Source organism: Sebastes fasciatus, chromosome 6 (genome assembly GCF_043250625.1).
Source record: "Sebastes fasciatus isolate fSebFas1 chromosome 6, fSebFas1.pri, whole genome shotgun sequence".
In the NCBI taxonomy this organism is placed as follows: domain Eukaryota; kingdom Metazoa; phylum Chordata; class Actinopteri; order Perciformes; family Sebastidae; genus Sebastes; species Sebastes fasciatus.
The window spans coordinates 17413218-17435765 of record NC_133800.1 but is presented as its reverse complement, the minus strand read 5'-3'; the positions used below and the strand labels follow the sequence as shown (position 1 = coordinate 17435765).

Genomic DNA, 22548 nt, shown 5'->3' with positions numbered 1-22548 from the left:
CCTGTGAAATGTCAGCTGTGATGAAATGAGTTTTCAGTCTGTTAAAGACAAAGCTCCTCTAGGTACTGAGAGAAATTCAAGCAGAAACATGTGGCAGGACAGGTGGTGACGAAGAGGGGCATGAAAGTTTAAGGAAAGAAAAAAAATGATAGGGTTGAACTTCTGTATTTGTGTAAAACAGACTCCACGGCTTGTACTTTTGGTCAAAAACCCTCTAAATTGTGAGATTCTTTGACATATTGATCTAAAACCTCCCACCAATATAATCAACTTCTCTGGTGAGCTTCTCATCTCACCATAAATACTGCTTCACAGCGTTTACGTGCAAACAGGTTGAAAGAGATAAAGGTCTGAAAAATGGCATCAAACAATAAGCCCTCCAGGTTTCATTTCTTTTCTGTGTGTGTGCACAATGTAAAGGTCACGCTGCACTTCATTTTGACGCCTGTGAGTGACAGGCAGCTCTGAGGGCAAACTGCTCCCCTAAATGTTAATGTTCCCACATGGATGACTCTGCACCAGACTGCTCTTTCTCTCTCTGATGCCATCACACGCTGGTGAATTTAGATGTTGCTCCTAAATATAGTCATGTTGCTGTAGCTATAGCTGGGTGGTTATGCCTTGTTGCTAGTTCAATGGTTTGAGCTCAGGCAGGTAACATGTATATGATGAAGACAACTACATGGTGTGTTTTGTTTCTTTTGGACTTTGTCTCATTGATTTCTTTGCTTTCCACTGTTCTATACTGTTATTTCCCTGTTTGCAGAAGAAAGCCACTAGAGGGAGACGCAACACACCACACTTCATTCAGCACACTGTCTGGTCCTGTGTGTCAGCTTGCATGCAGCTGAAGATGCTATGAGCTCATAAAGCAGTCCTGCTCTACTTTCAGTATCAATCACAATATAAAAACATGACAATAACTATAAATCGAGGATGATACCACATGTCAGCTGCTAAACAATGACAAAGTACAATAGTTTCCTGTGTTTGTGCTTGTCATTATGCCTCCTAGTGTGTCCCCTTCAAAATAAAAGTCCCAATAATAATAATATTGAGGGCTCAGATTCAGAACACTAATTAGCCTAATGAGAAAGGAAGTGTAGAATAAATAAACATGTATTAGCTTTGTTATACCAGAATAAACACTGTTGACTCTGCAACCAAAAATGTATACATTGGCTTCAAAGAAGATTATATTGACAAAAGTTTCATGATGAAATATCCAGCTTTATAAATTATGCACAGTAGTCGAGAAAATGTGGTGTCACTTGTTCATGTGTTGTAAAATCATTACACATTGAATGTTAAATAATGCCAGCACAATGCTACAGCTAGACACTGTGGCAAATTATGAAACATAAATATTATAGGAGAAAGAATTTTCATCTGAAGTGTTTTTTTTCCCCATCAGACAAAAGCACTATGATTGGAGCAATAACGGTGACTGAGTCACTTTTTCAGGTTTTTCAAGGTCTCTGGAGAGTTCACTCATGTATGCCAATATATCTGATGAAATGGATTTGATCAGTGTGTTGAATGTTTGGAAGAATATCACTGTAATACATCTCATAATTTTAAGTCACAACACTCAAGAATATGCCTACTACTTTTAAAGGTCTTATTGATAACAAATTTACGTGAACAAATATTCTTTTAAAAAATAATACATTCACTGAGCCTTTAGAAAAGTGTTGAATAAAACTTTGGCTTTTCCTTAAAAAAAAAAAAAAAAATGATGATTGTGAATTAATCATTTAAAAAAATTTGGCAGGTCCAAAATGAATGTTTTGTTTATCTCTGTGGAAGATATCTGACCTTTGGTTCCCACTTCTAACAAGGCTTTTGAGCCAATAGTGAAACAACGCTGGCATCATGTGGTATCTCTGTGTCATCAGTTATGGATAAATGGCAGAGATTGATGGTAAATGCCTGGCAACGACTTGTTGTGAAGTGAATGCAACATAATGGGACATCTAGTGGCTGAATGTTATAAATGTTATCAATTGCTCCTTTAAGTTTGACTAAAGATTAGGGGTTTTTTTATGTTGGGTTTTAAGAGGTCAACCTTGACCACAGATGTGTGTACATGTAAACCTCTTCACTTGCCACCAAACCACTAAGTGATCTGATCTGAAGGCACATTTACAGCAAGTCAGATTACACACACTGACTTTAATGAAGAGTGTAACATTTAACTAAGCCTGTGAAGAAAGACGAAGTCTCCCTAACATGTGTAATATGAAGTCATATTAATGTGGAACAGGTTTTCCTTCATCTGGACTCGGAGGCCCCGTCTGGACCGCTGCCAAACCCCCACCCTCCTCTGTTCCCACATCAGACCACCTTACAAACTGGAGGCTGAGGGGGGGTTGGAATGCATTTTGCCCTGTGTGATGTGATTGTTTGCAGAGAAATGGGTTGACCTTGCCCTCTAATGCCACACACACACGCACACACTCGCTCTGGCCGAGCTGGAGGTGTGTGAGACAGACCTGCTGAGTGCAGGAGGTCTGGGACCCCGTCACCACTTCCTCCAGACAGAGAACAGAGGATCCAGTCAGCTGAAGCCAGGATGGGACAATAATGAGCCGTCCAGCCACCACCACCACCACCTCATTTCAGGTATTATTGAAACCTTCGCCTCTCCCTTTTCTTCTCCATAGACCAACCAAAAACCATATGAAGAATTATAGTCCAAAAAGCAATACCCAGTTTGATAATTACATTAATTACTCATTTTTTTAAATTGTTTTATATAAATGACAAATAAATGTACAAAATAAATAAAACAATAACCTTAAGGAACATTACCTGTGACAGTGTATATAGCTTCACCTTCATAGTGTTTTACCTTCATGATGTGTGTTAGGTAATGCACAATATTAGGATGCTACTGTAAAAATGTGGAGTTTTCAAATAGTAAATGTTTCATTTTGGAAAGGTGATTTTCATATAATTCAAGGCCATGCAAACAGATATAGAGGTAATAAAACATTTAAGATCAGGTTTCTGATACGTAAGAAAATTATTTAAAAGCTTTAGCCTGTGGAGAATTATTTTAACTTCAATTAAAGTTAGGCCTAATAACACTGGCTTGATTATTTAGTATTTCAGGAGCTTAAATCTCAATTTTTAACTAAAGCTTTCAAAAAATAATTAATTGTTTTCGTCAATACATTTTGTTATCAGTAAGCAGAAGAGATTTTGGACAAAATCGAAAAGTTTTATAGCCACAAAAATCAGTCTGATGATTTTGAGTTTTTGATTCCCAAATTAAAAAAGTAACGTTTATAAACGACAAAACGACAGAATAAGTCAGTTCAACTTAAGCCAATTCTTCTTCCTCTTTTTCTTCTTCTTCTTCTTCTTCTTCTTCTTCTTCTTCTTCTTCTTCTTCTTCTTATCATTATATTATTTCGATTGTGTAATTGTATCTGGAACGGAGGAAGTTTTGCAGAACTTTCCTGAAATATTGTATTTGATGAAACTGTAAACTTTTCAGGAACACACTAAATTATTTTGTTTTTTAAAATAAATTAACGGATTGCAGCGATTTGTCTTTGATACTCTGTTGTGCCTGAAGGCTCAATAAACAGACGAGTGAGCTTTGCCAAATCACTCATTTTGACTGGAAAGTCGTGACTTGTTTTGGAGGAACAGCATGTTCACTTCAATATTCCTCAGTAAAATGTTTGTTTTTAGAAAATATTAGAAAAAAATATTTTTCTTTTATATTATTATTCCCCTGTGGCATCTGATAAGTGAACATAAGTCTGTGGCCTGTTAAATTATTATTATAAAAAATGTAAAAGCTACTAATAATAATAATTAATAGCCTATGAGTCAACATTTTAGCGCATTCGGGATGTAACTTCAGAGTCAAGAAAAAGTTAATTCCGAGCAATATAATTAATCCTGCATCTGTTTAATTTGCTTTTTCATGTAATAGCATTTTTTTCATTCAGTCCTAGTATTTCTTAAAAAAAAATGTTTTGTCTGCATATTGATTGGCTACGACTGTTTATTTCTGTTTATAGTTAGAAAGTCAAACCACTGACCTGTGGGTTATTATAGGGCTCAATCAAAACTCCACTAAATATGATGAATGTGATAAACATATTTCAGGGTAACCCTTCTAAAATGTCAGCAACACACTAATATGTCCAGGCTATATGGTCTGATCGATATAAATTAAATTAACTACTGTATGTTCTCTTAATTACTTTTTTTAAATTACTAAAAAAATATCTAGGCCTATATATTGTTCAGGATAATTAATAGCGTGTAGAATAGAATAGAATAGAATGTATGATTCTAGAATAGAATCATAAAAAAAGTCGTTTCAGCAAAGTCAAGATTTGTTGCTCAAATCATTCTGTACAGGCGACTAAACTCATAACCAGGGGTAAAAAATAACAGCTATTATTAAAAAAAAAAGTATTTATTTTGAATCATATTTTTCACTTTTTTACGCGGAGTGTGTGAGCCATTTGCGCGTTGCTGTATAAATTGATCGGATTATTGGTATAAGGTATCAGAGCAGATCGGAAACTTGATAGGTCTGCAATTACACACACACACATTTATACAGACACACACGCGCACACTCACGCGCACACGCGCGCGCACACACGCTCATACACACACACACACACACACACACAGTCTCTCCAGTGGCAGCGCGCTCTCATTGCATCATTTGTGCAGCAGCGGCTGTGCACCGAGCTGCCGGTAACCGGAGGACTATCACCGGGCTAAAACACGGTAAGAGCTGCAGTTCTGGAGGTATTTTTTTTTAAAACAAAAAATAGGTACGTGCAGATGCGTAAAAACGCGGCACGTTTACGCACGAGATTTCCAAACAGGCTATAGTATTTTATTTCACTTTGATAGAGTACTTATTTTTCCTATTATATCTATATATGTTGTAGTTCGTTTTATACAGGCTAAATATTCTAATAAAATATGCTAGTATAGTCTATATCGATAGGCTACAGTCATTTCTACAGTAGGTTATTTCTGAACATGTACCTGCCATAAATCTGGACACGTGCCGTTATAGAATCAGAATCAGAATCAGAATCAGAATCAGAATGGAGTTTATGCAAGAGGTATACTCTAGGAACTTGCTTTGGTTTTGTTGTAGTAGAGATAAAGTCAACACCACAGACATTTAGTAGCCTAAATGAAATTCAAATGAACCGGAGAATGGTTAGATGATGGTTAAATCTGTCCACAGACACTCTGAATGATGAGCAGACTGTGGTCAGGCTGAATGGAGTGGAGGCGCAACGCGAGGACATTGCGGTATAAATCGGTAGAGATGGGTAATAAGAGAGAGCTCCAACATGTTGACCTCACAGTGACCCCTTCAACTTTCAACTGTGGATGCCTCCGGTTATCAGGATCTACAGTAATCCAATCAAAATGTTGCGCGCTCGTGTCAACCCTCTGTTTGTTGCTGCTGATTTAGGCCTCTTGTGTCTATAATCTACTATGAGATGATGATATGTGCGTGGCTGTGAGATTAGACCTGTGGGTTTGTAGGCTATCATTTCAGGAAATGCACAAACCAAATCATCATCACATTTGGGTTTTGTAAGAAATAACGTGTTGCAGTTGTGCTTTAATCAACAATATAGCAATAGAGCTATTTTAGTACCCTGCAGCCCCTAAATCCCGTCATTCATTAGGCCTATCAGACATATTCTTTTAGATTGGCGACCAAAAAATGTTGGTAAAAAAAAAAAAAAAAGCTTTCTGCGTTTCATTTGCATCCTAATGTGGTTTAATAATCATCTTCATCATTAGTTTTGTTTATTAAATATATTTATATTTCACATCAGAAGGTTTAATTCAAGCAAGAGAAAAATATTCTCACTTTTTTTACTTCAACAATAACAAGTTTATCTGATCAATCAGGACATTTAGATGGATATCCATTTTTTTTTTTATTATTTTTTATTTTCAGGTAGAAAGGGAGTCAAACAGAGGTGTGTGTGTGTGTGTGTGTGTGTGTGTGTGTGTGTGTGTGTGTGCGTGTGTGTGTGTGTGTGCGTGTGTTTGTGTGATGTAAAATCAAATGAGAAGGCTGTAGTAGGCTATAAAGGATGTATTCTGCCAGTGACGAATAGACATTAACAATAAACAAACAAACATTAACAAGTTTATCTGATCAATCAGGACAGTTAGATAGATATCCATTTTTTTATTTTTATTTTTTATTTAGGCTATAAAGGATGTATTCTCACAGTGACGAATAGACATTGTGTGAATTAATTAATTAATAAAAATGCTTTTTAAAAAATGGTGCGCGTGCGTGTATGCCCGCGTGCGTGTGCGCGTTTGCGTAAGTGTGTGTGTATGTATGTGTGTGATTGGCCAATGTCACAGCTGTGATTTGGGCTGCAGATACCGATGCACCGTGCAGACCTATGGGAGCGTAGAGAAGGCAGAAGTGGGAGGGCAGACTGGACTTGACTCCATTTGTAATGAATGATGTGCTGAGCTGAGTTCAGGTTCAGATCAGGGCTGCTGCTGCTGCTGCTGCTGCTGCTGGGTCCGCGAGGGCAACCACAGAGAGAGGAGCGAGATAGATGAGGAGGAATTTACATCCGTTTTGAGCGCATATCGCAGCCTTTGCAGAGCCTTTGGCATGGTCCTGTATTCGGACTGAGCAGCACGGAGGAGACGCACATCAGAGAAAGAGAGAAACAACCCGATGGTATTTCAGAGCTGCACATGGAACATGGAGGATTTTTGAGAAAACTGGCACGGCAATATTTGGACCGTTGGATTGTTAAAAAATAATTCAGTGGAAATCAAAGCAAGCTAGAAAAAAAAAAAAAAAAAAAGCACGAGCAGGCTGCAGAGCGCGCAGGAGCAGGATGAGCGTGTTTTGTGCAGGGAGAGCAGCAGAGCAGTGCGTCTGAGGTAAAGGCCCTCAGGGAGACCATGCAAACACACGCACACACACACACACACACACACAAACACACACACACGGGCAGACAGGCTGTGGTTGGCTTACTTGATGTCAATGTCAGTGATATGCACTTTAAGAGCTGATTTCATTTTTTAAACAGCATGTAGGCTAAAAACAATTCAGCTGCACACTGTGGAACTTTAAGCTCCAATATTGTCATGCATTAATGTGGACATATACAAAATATGAATATTAATGCATGTTACTGTAATACACTGTGACATCTGGATTTTTTAATGCTATGTTCTGTCATCATCTTCAAAAATGTTAAAATTCAAGTTCATGCACATTTATCTCATTTTAATTGGAAGCTTGTGATCATTGTGAGCATTTACAGGGTAAGTCAGTAGTGTAATGTAAGTCATTATGTTTGTGCTATTTTACAAAGAGAGGACCATGAGTTGTTTGTGGTTTTTGCACCACAATATCAAAGTGCTTATGGAGGTCTTTGTGTATCCTTTAACAAAAACAGTGCCTTACCAGATATCAACTGTCCAACAGTTTGTGTTGCTTATCAGCCTTCATAGTTTTAGGTAGGACATTAGTGTTTTGTCCTATCGATTGCAAAAATATAATACATATATATATATATATATATATATATATATTATTTTTTATTAATATTTATTTATCATAGAGTTAAGAGACTGACCCCAGTGTTTCTAAACAGACCTGCTTGGAATTGCATTTACTGTAAGTCATTAACTATAATATGAAATATTCAATGACATCCACCCACTCTATCTAACAGCTCGTGTGTGTTGCTGTGTGTGATTGGGACTCACGACAAACCCTGTTCAAAAGTAACGCACATATTAATACCATCCTTCGTGTGTGTGTGTGCGTGTGTGTGTGTGTGTGTGTGTCAGTGGGACATGGCAAACGGAGGAGACCAGTTCGGCCTTGCAGAGCGTCCAGACTCTGACTGCATGGATTCACCAAAAGAGAGCAAAGAGAGAGAAAATCCCAGCTACACCTTAAACTCACCAGCTTCACCACAGACACCATCCAGCCAGCAGGTACCGGCCTGTGCTGCAGATCACAATGTAAATATAGTGATTATTAATTGTGATTATTAATTATTGATTTTTTTTTTGCTTCAGAAAAAAATATTGATGCATCCTGGAACTATAGACAAAATATTCACCTCATTATTTAGTAATTGTTGTGAGTTTAATTTACCTGCATGGGATTAGGTTGATATGATAAACCACTAAATCATTATTTGAATACAATTATAGGCTGTACATACTAGGTGTAATTTTAAAAACCAAATTGAAGTTGTGTTTAATTTTTGGGTGCCTGTGACTTCCTCTAGTGAGCACTGTTTACATTTTGCTGCAGGGGATGGAAGGAATCAAAGTTTTCCTCCACGACAGAGAACTTTGGACAAAGTTTGATGAAGTGGGAACTGAAATGATCATCACCAAGGCTGGAAGGTAAGAGGTTAGGATGAAGAAAAAGTTATCTTTTGACTATACATATATATATATATATATATATATTTATATATATATATATATATATAAACTTTGGTAGGCTATTTGATTTACCATATTTACCATATTTATATTTTTATGAAGCCATGTCCTTACTAGAACGCTGTAGGGGGTTTGAGTGAACGACATAGATTTTTATGAGAAGCATGTCTGTACAATGTCAATATAGTTTTGTCTCAGAGGCTGGCTCTTTATTTTATTTTCTAACTTCAGGTAATTTATTATATAAATCTTAATATTTTTTTTTCTGAATGTGCTCCCTGTAGGAGGATGTTCCCCAGTTACAAGGTGAAAGTCACAGGACTCAACCCAAAAACCAAGTACATACTCCTGATGGACATTGTGCCCGCCGACGACCACCGCTACAAATTTTCAGACAACAAATGGTTCGTATATTAAGACGACATTAATAAGTGTGAAATGGACGAATCCAAACTAAGATTACCCCCTCCCAAACTTCTGAGTATCACAGGCTATTAAAGGTAATCAAATATGCATCCATCAACAGTGCACAGGTCAGGTTAGATAGACCCTATTGTTTATTAATGATATGTAACCTTTTACACATCGTCTGTGGATGGAGTGGTGGGCAAAACGATAACATATTTAGCCACCACTTTTCTAAATAGATAAATAAAAAATATTAGCCTATTCCTACTTCTGGGGAAAAACATTTTTTTTTTCCAAATTCTCTTTCTTACTTTTTTTTTTTTTATTATTATGGCTCACTAGAATAGAATAGAATAGAAAGCTTTATTGTCATTGTATTAGATACAACGAGATTCACAGTTGCCACTTCTGGTCAGTGCTTTAAAACAAATACTTGACCAGATTAAACGAGGCAGATAAAACATATAACAGGTAAAACACACACACACAGTTATAAAGCAAATAAAAACAGGTAAAGTAGATGTAATAAATAAATATAAACAGAATTGTTACACTAGAAGTATAAAATATAAAAATAGATGTAATGTAAACAGATGTAATTGCACTTGTAATATAGGTAGAGTTGATGTAATAAATACAATGTAAACAAAGTTGCACTTGAGGTCTATATTGCATCAAGGATATATTGCGCAGTCAAATGTATTTCACATTCAGTGTATTAATATTGCACAGATATATTTATTATGAATTTAACATTATAAATCTCAGCTTACCCATGATAGACCCTATTGTTTATTAATGATATGTAACCTTTTAAACATCGTCTATGAAGCGAGTGGTGGGCAAAACGATAACACATGTAGCCACCACTTTTTCTAAATAAATAAATAAATAAAAAATATTAGGCTATTCCTACCTCTGGGGAAAAACATTTTTTTTTTCTTCCAAATTCTCTTTCTTACTTTTTTTTTTTATTATGGCTCACTATGGATTTAACATTAGAAATCTCAGCTGAAACCCCTGTAAAAAAAGAAATGTGAGTAAACCTCGTTGTTGTGGGTCCACCCCATGCCTCTAAAGGTCGGGTCCTTCTTGCAGACTGGTATGACCTAATTCCCTGTGTTTGCCCGCCGGTTAAATCAGAGTAGACTATGAAGGGTTCACCGGGCGGACATACGGATTAAAGTCTCCCATTCAACTGTTTTGTGGTGCTGGAGGGGGAAAATCCTACAGTGAGATGCGTCGATGCTCTGCCTCCTTCAGAGCATCACACACTCTCGGTTTTACACTGTAACATGGAGAAACATGGAGAAACATGGAGCCGGAGTCTGTGGATGAACATACTGTGACACACAGTCCCAGCTCTGACGCGCGGTGTTGATAGAGATAATGCTCGTGCTGCTGCAGGCCTTTAGTCATTTTCAAGATTCTAGAGTTTTATTTGCCATTTGCAACAAAGTACGTTGGAATTCTGGAATTCTTTACACCGAGTCAGCTTTAAGAAAAGAAAAAACGTAGAAAAGGCACAGGGTAATTTCAGTACAAAATAAGTAGCACATTCAACTCAACACAATAAATAAATAAATTATTAAAATATAAAACGCCCTCAGTGTAGTCAATAAATAAACTAAACGACCCTCAGCATAGGAACGATACCCACCAGAATACAAATATACAGTATATATGCTCCATAACCATGTTAAAAGAACTTGTAGCTCTCATAAAAATATATTTTTAAAATAAATAATTAATATATTTCAGACAATTACACAGTGGAAGGCAGCATATTGCACAGCATTACAGTCCAGTCAGTTCAGGTGTGTCAATAATGGTATGGAGGTGAGGTGTGGGGATTTTTTAAGAGATGTAGTGTTTGTGATTGCTCCCCTCAACTATAACAGCCTGCAAAACTGTTTCCGACTTAATGTTCCTTTTCTTTTGTATAATTTTTAATTAATATTTATTTTCCATCTTTGTTAGATCTCGTTATTTGACCTTTACGCATTGCCAGACTTCATACAGCATGGCTAATATTTATTTCGATGCCTTTTATTCTTTGGGTTTATTGGTTATTAGATCACATTAAACACTAATTATTTTCGGCCCTATTTTTTTGCTTGTCTGTGACGTGTAAAACGTCAGATGTAGCGTATAGGCCTATAAACATAACGAGAAAACTCACCTGCAGCCTTTTAACACATGGATTAAAAATGAATGCGCGCACCTCTCCAACAGGTTGGTCCTATATCTTTAGTGTCTGTTCCGAGAGCGAGAAAATAGTCCAATAGTTCCCAGATTAGATGGTTAAAATTGCACACTTCTTGGATGTTTCTGGTCCTTATTGTTATTTATAGTTTTGTGGTGTTTTTGAGGTGCTTTTTCAGCAGATCATGTTAACGGTGTCAGGCTTCTCGCTCGGCGCCTCACAACTGGCACAAAATAACTTTTTGGAGGAATTAATTTGTGTCGACTAATATAGCTAAGATCCAGATGTGGACATCTGTGTACACTTCAGAAAAAAAACAAGTGCATTTAGTGTTTGTCTAATTAAAGCACCAGATAGACCGTCTATACAGCCACGACACACCGGCTACGGTCCAAATCGCATACTTTTTCTTTTTACTTCTAGTACGTACTGTAGCTGCCCTTACAAAGTACGTACTGTTTCATGCAGTGCGCATACTACTTCCTCATATCATTGACCCTTGAACTTTGACTCTCTTGCTCATGTATCCCATGCACAGAGGATTGTGGGTCAGAATAGCCAGAAAAGCATGCTGGCTTGCATACTGCAAAATGTGACCGCGTGTAGTAGGACATCCTGGTATTTTTGGCATTCTGCATTTGACATATTATGTATTGGGACATACTAAATATTTTTTTGGCATACTAAATAGTATGGTAGTATGGGTCTGGGACCGCACAGTACTTACTAAAGGCACAATGTTATGCATTCTGCATGCAACACTACACAGCTGCAGTAAAAGTAAAGAGAAAAAGTATGCGATTTGGAAGGCACCCACCATGTGACCCCGTTTTCTGATCTGCTGCATTGTCTCTCTGCTTGTAAAGGTCGATAACTGGAAAGGCAGAGCCGGCCATGCCGGGCAGGCTCTACGTTCATCCGGACTCTCCTGCCACCGGATCGCACTGGAGCCGCCAGCTCGTCTCCTTCCAGAAGCTCAAACTCACCAACAACCACCTGGACCCCTTTGGACATGTGAGTCTGGCTTCTTAATTGTATTTTTGCTATTGTGGTGTAATGTGGGTCTATTTCTTCAGAACAAGAAACAAAATGTTCTTGGTTTGTGTTTGCTTGAATTAAAACATATTATAGAAAGAAGTTGTAGTTTTTAGGCTTTATTATAAAGAATATCTTGTCTTGTCAAGTATTTGTTTTAAAGCACTGACCAGAAGTGGCAACTGTGAATCACGTTATATTTAATACAATGACAATAAAGCTTTCTATTCTATTCTATTCTATATCATTTAAAAAACACTGAAATTCCCAATGAAAATGCTCCACTGGCTGCCATCAAATAGCCATAATATGCATTTTAAAATAATCAACCCTGAGTGATGTTTTTGATTTTAGGAAGAATTATTACACAAACTACAGTCCCAGCACCAGTTATAGGCTCAATAACCTCATGTAGCTCAGTCTAGAGAATAAAACTCAGCAGACTTCACAACACAACACAAATCTGGACCCCTTTGGACATGTGAGTCTGTCTTCTTAATTGTATTTAGCTAATGTGGTATAATGTGGGCCTATTTCTTCAGAACAAGAAAAATGTTATTGGTCTGTGTTTGCTTGAATTCATTTATATTTAGAAAGTAGTTTTTAGGCTTTATTATAAAGAATATCATTTAATAGACACTGAAATTCCCAATGAAAATGCTCTATACTGGCTGCCATCAAATAGCCATAATATACATTTGTAAATAATCAACCCTGAGGGATGTTTTTGATTTTTAGGAAGAATGATTACACGAACTACAGTCCCATGCAGGACCAGTTATAGGCTCAATAAGCACATGTAGCTCAGTCTAGAGAATAAAACTCAGCAGACTTCACAACACAAATCAGCAGCAGAGGAGTTCAGAGTGAGCACACTTCAGACTCAACAGAGAGACTCTAACCCTTTCATTGTTCCAGTTATACAGAAACACTCTGAGTCCATTCACACTATTTCACAAGAGCAGGTGAGCACGCAGCTTTTTACGCGCGCGTCTTAGTGCATGTGCGTGAGCAAAAACAAGCGGAATAAAACATTTTTTCCCCCTGCTTGTTAAATTAGAGGTAATGATTTCAATGAGTCTAAAGCCCATTAGCTAATACATGTCACCGGTGGACACGTCACTGCGATTAAACTGAGCCCCCCACCCCGTCCCCCTGGATAAACAAACGTGCTCGCGCCCGTGCGTGCGCATACACAGAGGGGCTGTGATCCAATTAAAAAAAAAAACACTTGTGGAGTTGCCAGTGTCGTGGGAAATATTTAAGATGAAATTAAATTAACAGTGTATAATATGCTTCACTAATCACTTTGTTTTAAGGTGGCAGCTCTCCTCGGTTCCATGCATGATTTTTTGGGTAACATTGACATGAAGTTAAGACCTTTTTAGAAAAAAGAAATCAAAATAAGTAATTTACCTTTATGCTACACAACTGAATCAGGCATAAATAATTCTTACATTCATGCAGAAAATATGACAGTGATATTTTTAAAATCTTGGCTATGAACAAAATTTAGATTTTTCTCCCCCTCTGGGCTCACATCAGTTTCATGGATTTCAAAGATTAATGTCAGAAATCTGGGTACCTTGACATAAGTTGGGTTTACCCTCCACCCGTTCTCCAGTCAGGTCCCAGCATCTGCTGGTGGGAAACATGACAGGTCCATCAATCTCACCTCCTCAATCTCTCCCCTGTGCAGATAATACTCAACTCCATGCACAAATACCAGCCTCGCCTCCATATTGTCAAGGCGGACGAGAACAACGGCTTCGGCTCAAAAAACACGGCTTTCTGCACCCACGTCTTCTCTGAGTCTGCCTTCATCGCTGTGACGTCCTACCAGAACCACAAGGTACGCTTTATACAAGACACACAGTGCTGAGACAACACAGTTAAAAAATAATGGGAACTAAAACTTCATATGTTTTAAAGAGAGGCCACCTAAATCTCCTTTATGAGCAAAACTAATAGTGAGTGATGGTTTTAACAAATGTAATGCAATACAAAAAGTGCCTTTTTAAAAAAAAAAAAAAATTATTTTTGGGCTTTCTTTGTGCCTTTATAGGACAGATGAATAGTGTAGACTGGAAACGGGGAAAGAGAGAGGGTTATGCATGCAACAAAGGTCCCACGGTTGGAAAATTAACTGGTGGCGCACAGCAACTATTCAGCCAGCGCTCCACAAAAAGTGACATTTAGACATCACTTAGTGCCTTTTTTACAGCTATAAGCTACCTCCTAATTATCATAATGATTATGGAAATGGCTCTCAGAGTCTTTTGCGTGCAAATAAGATCTGTTCTTCTGTCACATTTGTAACCGTTTAGATAAATGTATGGAGATTTTCCTTTGGTCACTGACCACATTAAAACTCTCACATACAGTATATGCACACACAAACGTTCACACACACACATGCACACTTTGACTTTGTTTGTATTACTGTCTGTATTTTGTATCCAGAAAGTCAATTTGCATCTTCTTTGTTTATGTGGCCTTACTTAGTATTTAGTAAATATGTGCAAAAATAAGTTATCAGTGTGTGTGTATGTGTGTATGTGTGTGTGAGCACGTGTGAGCGAGAGTGTGTGAGTGTTGCTCTGTAATGACCTGTTTCATTCCCTTGATCTTGGCTGGTCCAGTTTTCTCAACGTCTACTAGAAAGACAGATTGCTGAAGCTTTAAGCCGCTCTGCTGCTTAAGTTTTCACAAGATAACTTCAATTTGATTGCATTTCAAAACAAAACATGATTAACATAAATAGATAAATCTCAACTCTAATTTTTAGATAGTATACAAATAGAGGCCTAATTTCTGCACACTTTTATCGACAGCTTCAATGTTCTTTTGTTTATTGTATAATAAAGAGTGTAAAGACAAACACATGCGAGGCTCAGAAAATAGATCTACAACAAGTATTTCATCCATTATTGTGCATACATTTATTTACAAAAGTAGATAATGTTTTTAGTTTATAAAAAAAGTTTATACCATATTATTTTTATACTGAACAGCTGAAGTATTGTAGTTTATGTGTAAACTTGATGATGATGTCTTAAGTTAAATGTTATTGTTGTAACTGTGTATTTTATCAAAATGCCGTCATGTATAAAAATAAGTGTAATGTAAAATTATATATATATATATATATATATATATATATATATATATATATAAATTATGATCATTATTAATATATATATATATATATATATATATATATATATATATTAATTATGATCGTTATTAGTGGCAGTAGCAGAGGTTAGACAAAGTGCTCTTTTAATTAGTTTTGAGTTTATTCACTTTTTACATTTGTGTTGTAAAATGTGTTTATTGCGTAAAAAAAACTGAAACTTTATATTTCAATCATAATGCAATAATAAATACTATTGGTATCTCACGTTTTAATTCCAACATTCTTGTATAAAATTAGAAGTATTTAGCCAGTAGTTTGGTGGAGGCTATCAGTATTATCGGCACTTCAAAGTTTGTTTGGACCCGAGCTGGTGTCAGATCTCCAGTCCACTTGCCTGCTGTGTGATGGACACACTGCTCCAAGGTTTCCCTCCATGACATCACTGAGAAAAGTTAGAAGACTTAAACATCAAAGCTCGCAGCTTTGAACCTCTAAAAGCTTTGGCCTGAAATCCTTAAACCTGGCGACTGTTTGGGTAAACAGTTTATTCTGTGTCAGCTGGCGAGGACACTGTCCGCTCCGTTAGAAACGTCAGCGGCTGAGGAATGTTGGCCGTCCAGAGCTCCAGCGGGGCCGCTTTTAACATCTGCAGGGCCTCTCACTAATAGTAAACTATTGACTCTCAGTCAATGAAAAGAGAGGTTAAAAAACTGAATGTGCCTTTGTGTGTCTGCATTTTCACAAAAATGTGTGTTTTTTTTGGCCTGTGCATGTTCACTGTTGTTTGTGTCTGAGCTAAAGATGTTCTGTGTCTTGTGCTCAGATTACACAGCTGAAAATAGAGAATAACCCTTTTGCTAAGGGCTTCAGAGGCAGCGATGACAATGAGCTGCACCGCATGGCCAAGCTACAAGGGTGAGTACAGCTTTGTTGGTGTGTGTGAGTGTGTGTTGTGTGTGTGTGTGTGTGTTTGCTTGTGAGCATTCATAGGAAACTAAATCTATTCCCTCTGAGGGTTGTTATGATGGGGTACATATGGTCTAAGACATGATTGTGTGTGTGTGTGTGTGTGTGTGTCCATTGTCACCTGAAGGTTGATCTTAGCCTGCAACCTCGACCAGAGCATGCAGCACAAATACGACACACCGAGCATCACTCCAGCGTTGATAGATAGATGATATCACGTCGCTGCTGGTCTATTAGACTGTCACTGCTGATCAGCTGATGGCCCTACATGGTATCTGTTTGCGTGTTGAACTAATCTCCATTCAAGCGCTGTTGTGGCAGGCAGTTTAGAGATTTTAATAAGCCAATGGGAGAGGCTGTTCCAGAGGGGAGGGGGAGGACAGAGTCGGCTGGTATTAAATGCAGCAGCCCTGTGTTGTTATTGTGCTGCTGTGGTTGGTGGGGAGCAGAGGAGAGCTGAGCAGAGGAGAGTCTATCTGAAGTGACACACGGATGGATGTTTATTTTTAGAGCGGCGTATTATCTCACAACAGGACTGACTGTGTGTGTGTGCATGCATGAGTGTGTGTCACTATCTCAGCGAGGGTCAGGGAGATGTGGCCCGCTGTCCCCTGCATACCACAGAGTTCACCAAGAGGGGAGTGTGTGCAGAGAGAGATCAGAGCTGAAAGGATGGAGAATGAATGAGTAGACTTGAAAGAAAGAGGGGGGGGGGAATAAGACCACAAATAATCCAACCAGGCAGAATTAAATACCTGCACAGAGTCAGGAGAGTCACACCTGAAGCCATAACAACATCAGATGGCAAACCACCTCTCTCTCTCTCTCTCTCTGTTTCAGTAAAGACTACCCTGTGGTCCCTCGCAGTACTGTCCGTCAGAGAGCCTGCTCCACCGGGAGTCCCTTCAGTGGGGAGGGTCGGGGTCTGCGGGGTTCCCCCGAAGCGGTCGGATCCCCCTACAGCTGTGAGAACGGCCTGAGCAGCAGCAGTCCCCAGGAGCTGCTGAGGGCTCCCCCTGCACACTACGCCCTGCCTCATCCTCACCTGCAGCACGGCCTACAGCCGCAGGTTTACCACGGCACCAAGAGGAAAGGTAGGAGGAAGCTGTGTGTCTCTACCTTCAGTTGAAAATCACTGCCCACCTCAAGCTTTAAAAATAAAAAGCAATGCCATTAGTTAGCTCCCTGACACAGGAGTGCACATAATACCTATTTATTTCCATTTAATTATTGTAATAGTTTTTGTAATAGTGGCAAATTGGGCTGGATTTTGGATATTGTAATATGGTACAAGTGTTGTCTTTTCCTGGTTTTAAAGGCTGCATTGCAGTAAAGTGATGTAATTTTCTGAACTTACCAGTCTGTTCTAGCTGTTCTATTATTTGTCTTTACCCACTTAGTCATTATATCCACATTACGGATTATTATTTTTCAAAAATCTCAATGTGTAAATATTTTGTAAATGCACCAATAGTCAACCCTACAATATTGTTGGAATAGCGATGTCGAGGTATTTGGTAAAAAATTGTGATATTTGACTTTCTCCATATCGCCCAGCCTTAGCAGCAATAATTGTGTTTTTTCTGACATTAAAAAGTATTTGTAACTCATTAAAGTCACAATTTTTTGACTATTATCTCACCCTCTAATGTTTCCTTATTCCAAGTAATATCAGTTGAGCGACCCGAAAAACGGTTAATTCTGACTTCTCCAACTTTGTCTATGCCAAAATATAATTATTATATATAAAAAAACAGCTTTGTGTAAATGTCATACAATAGTAATTAAATGTGCAAAATGTGAAAGTTAAAGGACCATTCCAGTGGTTTTGTATGTTTTTGCCGATTGAGTCCAAAACTAGGCTACTTAACGTTACTGCTGACTGTCATCTAAAGTTTAAGATTGTTTTAAGATAGATTTCCTAACTTTGAGGCAGCCAGTATCAAAATCAGAGACTTGAAATGTAACAAGTTATATGGTTATGTTTATTTGTATCAGTTACGTAATAGCATCCTCAATGGACAAAAAACATTGCATTTATGAGGCTTAAAAACATTGCTTGTCAGGCACCTGCAAGATAATGATGATCATGTAACTACTGTATGTAACTAACAAAAACGTTGACCTTTTTTTACTGCAAAGGATCTACAATTTTAAGTTTCCTCAGGTTGTTTTTTTAAAGCCTACTGAAATGAATAGAAATCTATGGCTGCCTGGGAAAAAGCAAATCAACAGAAAAAACAGATTTACATTAATTAGTGCTGTAAACTGTGTGTAATTAGCATCAAGTCTACTGAGCTGAATGAATGGACAGTGATTATGAATATTAGTGATTTACACATGCTTGCATGGGTTCATTCAGACATATTGATCAACAGCTAATGGGAAATCAGTAACGATGACTGTGCAACTACTTCTGCACTTTGCTGGAGAAAGAGAGACTTAAGAGAAAAAATGTGATGAGGAATATAAACTTCTTTTTCACTACATAACCTTTTTTCATTTAACAAAAGAAGCAAAACTTCTTAATTAATACATGTTGCCTAAACTGCAGGAGCCATACAAGCAGCTTGCACAAATAAAATACAGTCTATCATTCGTAAAAAAAAAATTAAAAAAAGATTTAAATCAGAAACTGTCTGATCAAAGAATAAGTAAACTTTAAGGTTTTTGATACACTGTGACTTTTGGTTTTAGGATAAAACATGAGGTCTTTTCTTCTGGTAAACAACTGCACTTTCACCCTGCCATCATGTTAAGTTAATGTCATACGAACTCTAAAAGCAGCCAAACCAATTAAACTTTTCTCTTAATGTGTACATGTTGTTCTCGTCTCAGCTTTTTGAACTGTCTGATGTGGGAAGTTTGATCTGAAACTTTCCCACTTTCTCGCTCGTCGTTAACGTCAAATGGAAAATCAATACAATATTTCCTCTCTCTCTCTCTGTTTTTAGTGGAGGAGAACTGCTCTCCGGGAAACCGCCAGCACCCGTACAAGAAACCCTTCACCGGTAGCTCTCCGAGTGAGGAGATCACCCCCTATCACCCCTCCTCCTATCCTCCTCCTCCACCCGGTCTGTCCAACAACCCTCTCACTGACTCCCCCTACAGCTCTGACATGGGACAGCGTCAGGCGTGCATGTTTGCCGGCTCCGAGTCCAGACTGGATGAACTCAACTGTGCATCCTGGTCATACACCTGCCCGCTCCCCTCTGCCATGACCCCGATGGAACCCTACCCACCTTACACCCCTCATCCCCCCTACAGCTCCAGCCCTCAGGGCTCCCGACTCAGCGCTATAGCCCACCAGAGCTCTCCGCCGCTGGGAGAACCCATCGCCCACGACCCCTTTCAGAGCTCTGGACCGCCATCTCAGAGCTCCCAAAACATTCACAGCAGGCAGCTCAGCCCTCCTCTCAGAGAGTATCCTCGCTACACGGCCAACCTGTCTCCTCCTCTCTACCACACGCTAGAGACGCACACACACATCAGGTCTGGCGTCCCAGAATGGAGTGCAGCCTCCTAACTGAACCAGAGGACACACCCGAAAAGACTGATCAGTGGACAGAGATTCCTCGTCTCAAATTCAGTGACCCTTCTTTCTGCTCTTTTTGGAAAGATGCTGCGCCATATACAGACTAATATTACCTTTGTAAAATAATTGTGAAATGTGTGATTTTGTGCTGCGTGAAGAGGTCTCATCTGTTCGTCATGTTTCTCCCCCGTGCTGGATGGAGCAGTGGATCGTTAAAGACTTTATCCATGATGCTTCAGACGTTAAAAAAGAAAAATCTGAGCAGCACAAAGTTGTATTTTATTGTCTTTGCGCAGCCCAAAGCCTGGTGTCATCCTAATGTTTGCACTGTGAGCCCTGTTAAGGCCGGACCGTGAGCAGCACTAGGCTGTTTCCTCTAAATGACTCCCTCTCTCTCTCTCCATTGTGAAGGATGTAAATTGTGACCCACTGTCAGACAGGCAGTAGCATTTACTGACCAAAATAATCTCAGCTCTCACAGCAGAGCCTGAGGGAGACATTGTTTCTCTTTAGTGGAGCAAAGCACAGCTCCATGCTCAGTCTCAGTGAAGGAGAAAAGGCATGAGTTGTCCGTGTGTGTGTGTGTGTGTGTTTGTATGTAAAGCCTTTGTCAGCTCAGCTCAACGATGCTATGAGTTAATTTCCAATGAGACAGGCAGCAGTAGCTGCAGGCGCTGCACCATAGAAATAAACAGTTTGTTTAGACCACGCTACAGGCTGAAGGACCTGTAAACACTGCTTCCATTGCATTCTGGGTAAATGCACAACTCAGCGTCACGCATCTGTCACCACTGTCCTCTCAGTCACCCCCAGCTGACCAATCAGCTCTCTCCGTTTCACTGAGAGCCAGCCAACGAACATGCGGCTCTCTGTTATCCCCATCTGACCACTCAGAGTTGGAGCGCAGCATGTTTCATGTGTGCGTGTGTGTGTTTTGGCCCATTTTTGTTTGTTTTTGAATTATTCATGAGTCCAGCGTTGATCCTTGACATGTCGCGATTGCTCAGCAAACATAAAGAATCACAGTGCTATAAATGTGATAATGTTGATGCACCAACTCTTTTTAGTCTCTTTATTTTGAGTCTAAATGTCATGTCCATACAGCATTTCTCCATTAATCACTTTGACAAGATTGGGTTATACATTTCCTACATACATTTCCCTGTGAAGAAACGTGTGGCGCTCGCTGTGCAAGCTGAGATTTTGGTTTGTTTTTGTGTAATGAAGCAGTTTTGATATTTCTGCCCAGGTGTTTTACATGCAGTAACATGTGAGATGGTGCTCTAACATTACAAACCATTAGTATGCAGAGAGCACATCCTCATCATTGATATGTTTGTGTGTGCATGTGAGTATGTATGTGTGTGTGTGTGTGTGTGTGCGTGTTACAATGAGATTTTTTATAGCCTTGTTCCTGCTAATAGTATTTATTACTCTAGATTTGTAAAGATTAGTTTGTTGTTAACTTGTGAAACAAGACGGTGTTGTTCAGAGATATTTGAAGGTTTGTTTCTGGTTTCACCCTCCATCTCCAAGTGATGATAAATATAGTTGTGATAAACAAACAAACTTTTCTGTTCTATGGAAATAAAAACAGATTTATATACAGAAATGGAATACATTTTAGAGATTTTTTGCGTAAGTCAAGTGGTTGTAGTGTTTTTCATCTTCTTTGGGATTAGACAAAAAACACAGCGGAGACAAACTATTAACATTCCCAGTGGAGTATTTAAAGTACGTTCAGCACCTCCTCGGGAGTGGAAACTCTTTTAAGTGCAGTTTATCAGTTTCAATGCATGTATCAATATGAAGGACCTGATAACAACAGTAGCCTGCACCTTTCCCCAAATGTTCCAAAAGTGTGCAACAAAGTCATTCAACAATGTAGAGGGAGTATTGTTTAATGTGTAACAGTGTGTGCTGTCTTATCAAGTATAAGGGACCCCAGTGCTCAGCAGTGAACCCCCCCAGAGTGGTGTGGGTGCTGTGCATACCTTGTCCGCCTCCTCTTATCTCTGACAGGTTGTTTGGCATCTCCAGTCTCCACCAGCTGGACCCCCTCACTGATGCCCAGAGAGGGGTGGGGTCTGCTGGGATGCGGGACAAAGAAAGGTGGGGGTGCGTTGGTGGTCCCCCTCCTCTCTCCTGACATCTCATGTTTCTGTGTCTCTCACAGCAGAGTTAACCTCTAACACCTTACACCTGCTCAGAGTTTACAGCACACTTATTTTGAAAGAACAAATGCAAAGATTTATTTAGAAAAGGCTGCTAAATCATTAAACTTCTAACCCGCTGTATTTACACTTAATTGCGTGGTTGTATGTCAGTTGTCAGACCTCCCTCTCTCTCTTTTTCTCTTTCTTCCTTTCTCTCTCTCTCTCGTACACCATAAGGTCAGAGGTTAAGCAGGCAGCTCTTCAGAGGGTCTGTTCCTCCTTAACCCTTCGTCTCCAGACAAGGGCCAGGATGAGGAGAGGGGGTGGAGGGGGCTCCCATGCATGGGCCTCCGACTCTGAAGATGGATTGCATGGCTTCATGTTGCTTGGTACAGTAACAGAGCTCTGTGATGACTTCTGTATGGCTGGAAGTTAGCTGGGAGAAGAAAGCTTTGGGTAAAGTGGTAAACTTATATTAAACACAGAGTGTGTGTGTGTGTGTGTGTGTGTGTATGTGTGTGCGTGTAGGACCTTAATCCATCTGTGGAGGACTTTCTCAGACACACTGGCCGGACAGTAGATTGATGAACCTTTGTGATCAAAGAGCCTAAGTGGTGCTTATCGTTATCTCCCT

General features: G+C 39.0%; 1 protein-coding gene across 3 annotated transcripts; it reads left to right on the top strand.

Moving 5' to 3' along the window:
- Positions 1 to 2500: 2500 nt before the first annotated feature.
- Positions 2501 to 21414, top strand: tbx5b (T-box transcription factor 5b). 3 transcript variants are annotated; one of them, XM_074638099.1, is made up of 9 exons: positions 2501 to 2625; positions 7858 to 8007; positions 8333 to 8427; positions 8754 to 8873; positions 11950 to 12097; positions 13818 to 13970; positions 16081 to 16172; positions 17064 to 17317; positions 19178 to 21414. In XM_074638099.1, the coding sequence occupies exons 1-9, from the start codon at positions 2587 to 2589 to the stop codon at positions 19747 to 19749; spliced, it is 1623 nt and encodes a 540-aa protein (XP_074494200.1). In that variant the 5' UTR covers positions 2501 to 2586; the 3' UTR covers positions 19750 to 21414. The 3 variants fall into 3 exon arrangements, with proteins under 3 accessions (XP_074494200.1, XP_074494199.1, XP_074494201.1); XM_074638098.1 differs by having other exon boundaries at positions 7858 to 8034; XM_074638100.1 differs by lacking the exon at positions 2501 to 2625 and adding an exon at positions 5147 to 6936 and having other exon boundaries at positions 7858 to 8034; positions 19178 to 21413.
- The last annotated feature ends 1134 nt before the right edge of the window (positions 21415 to 22548 follow it).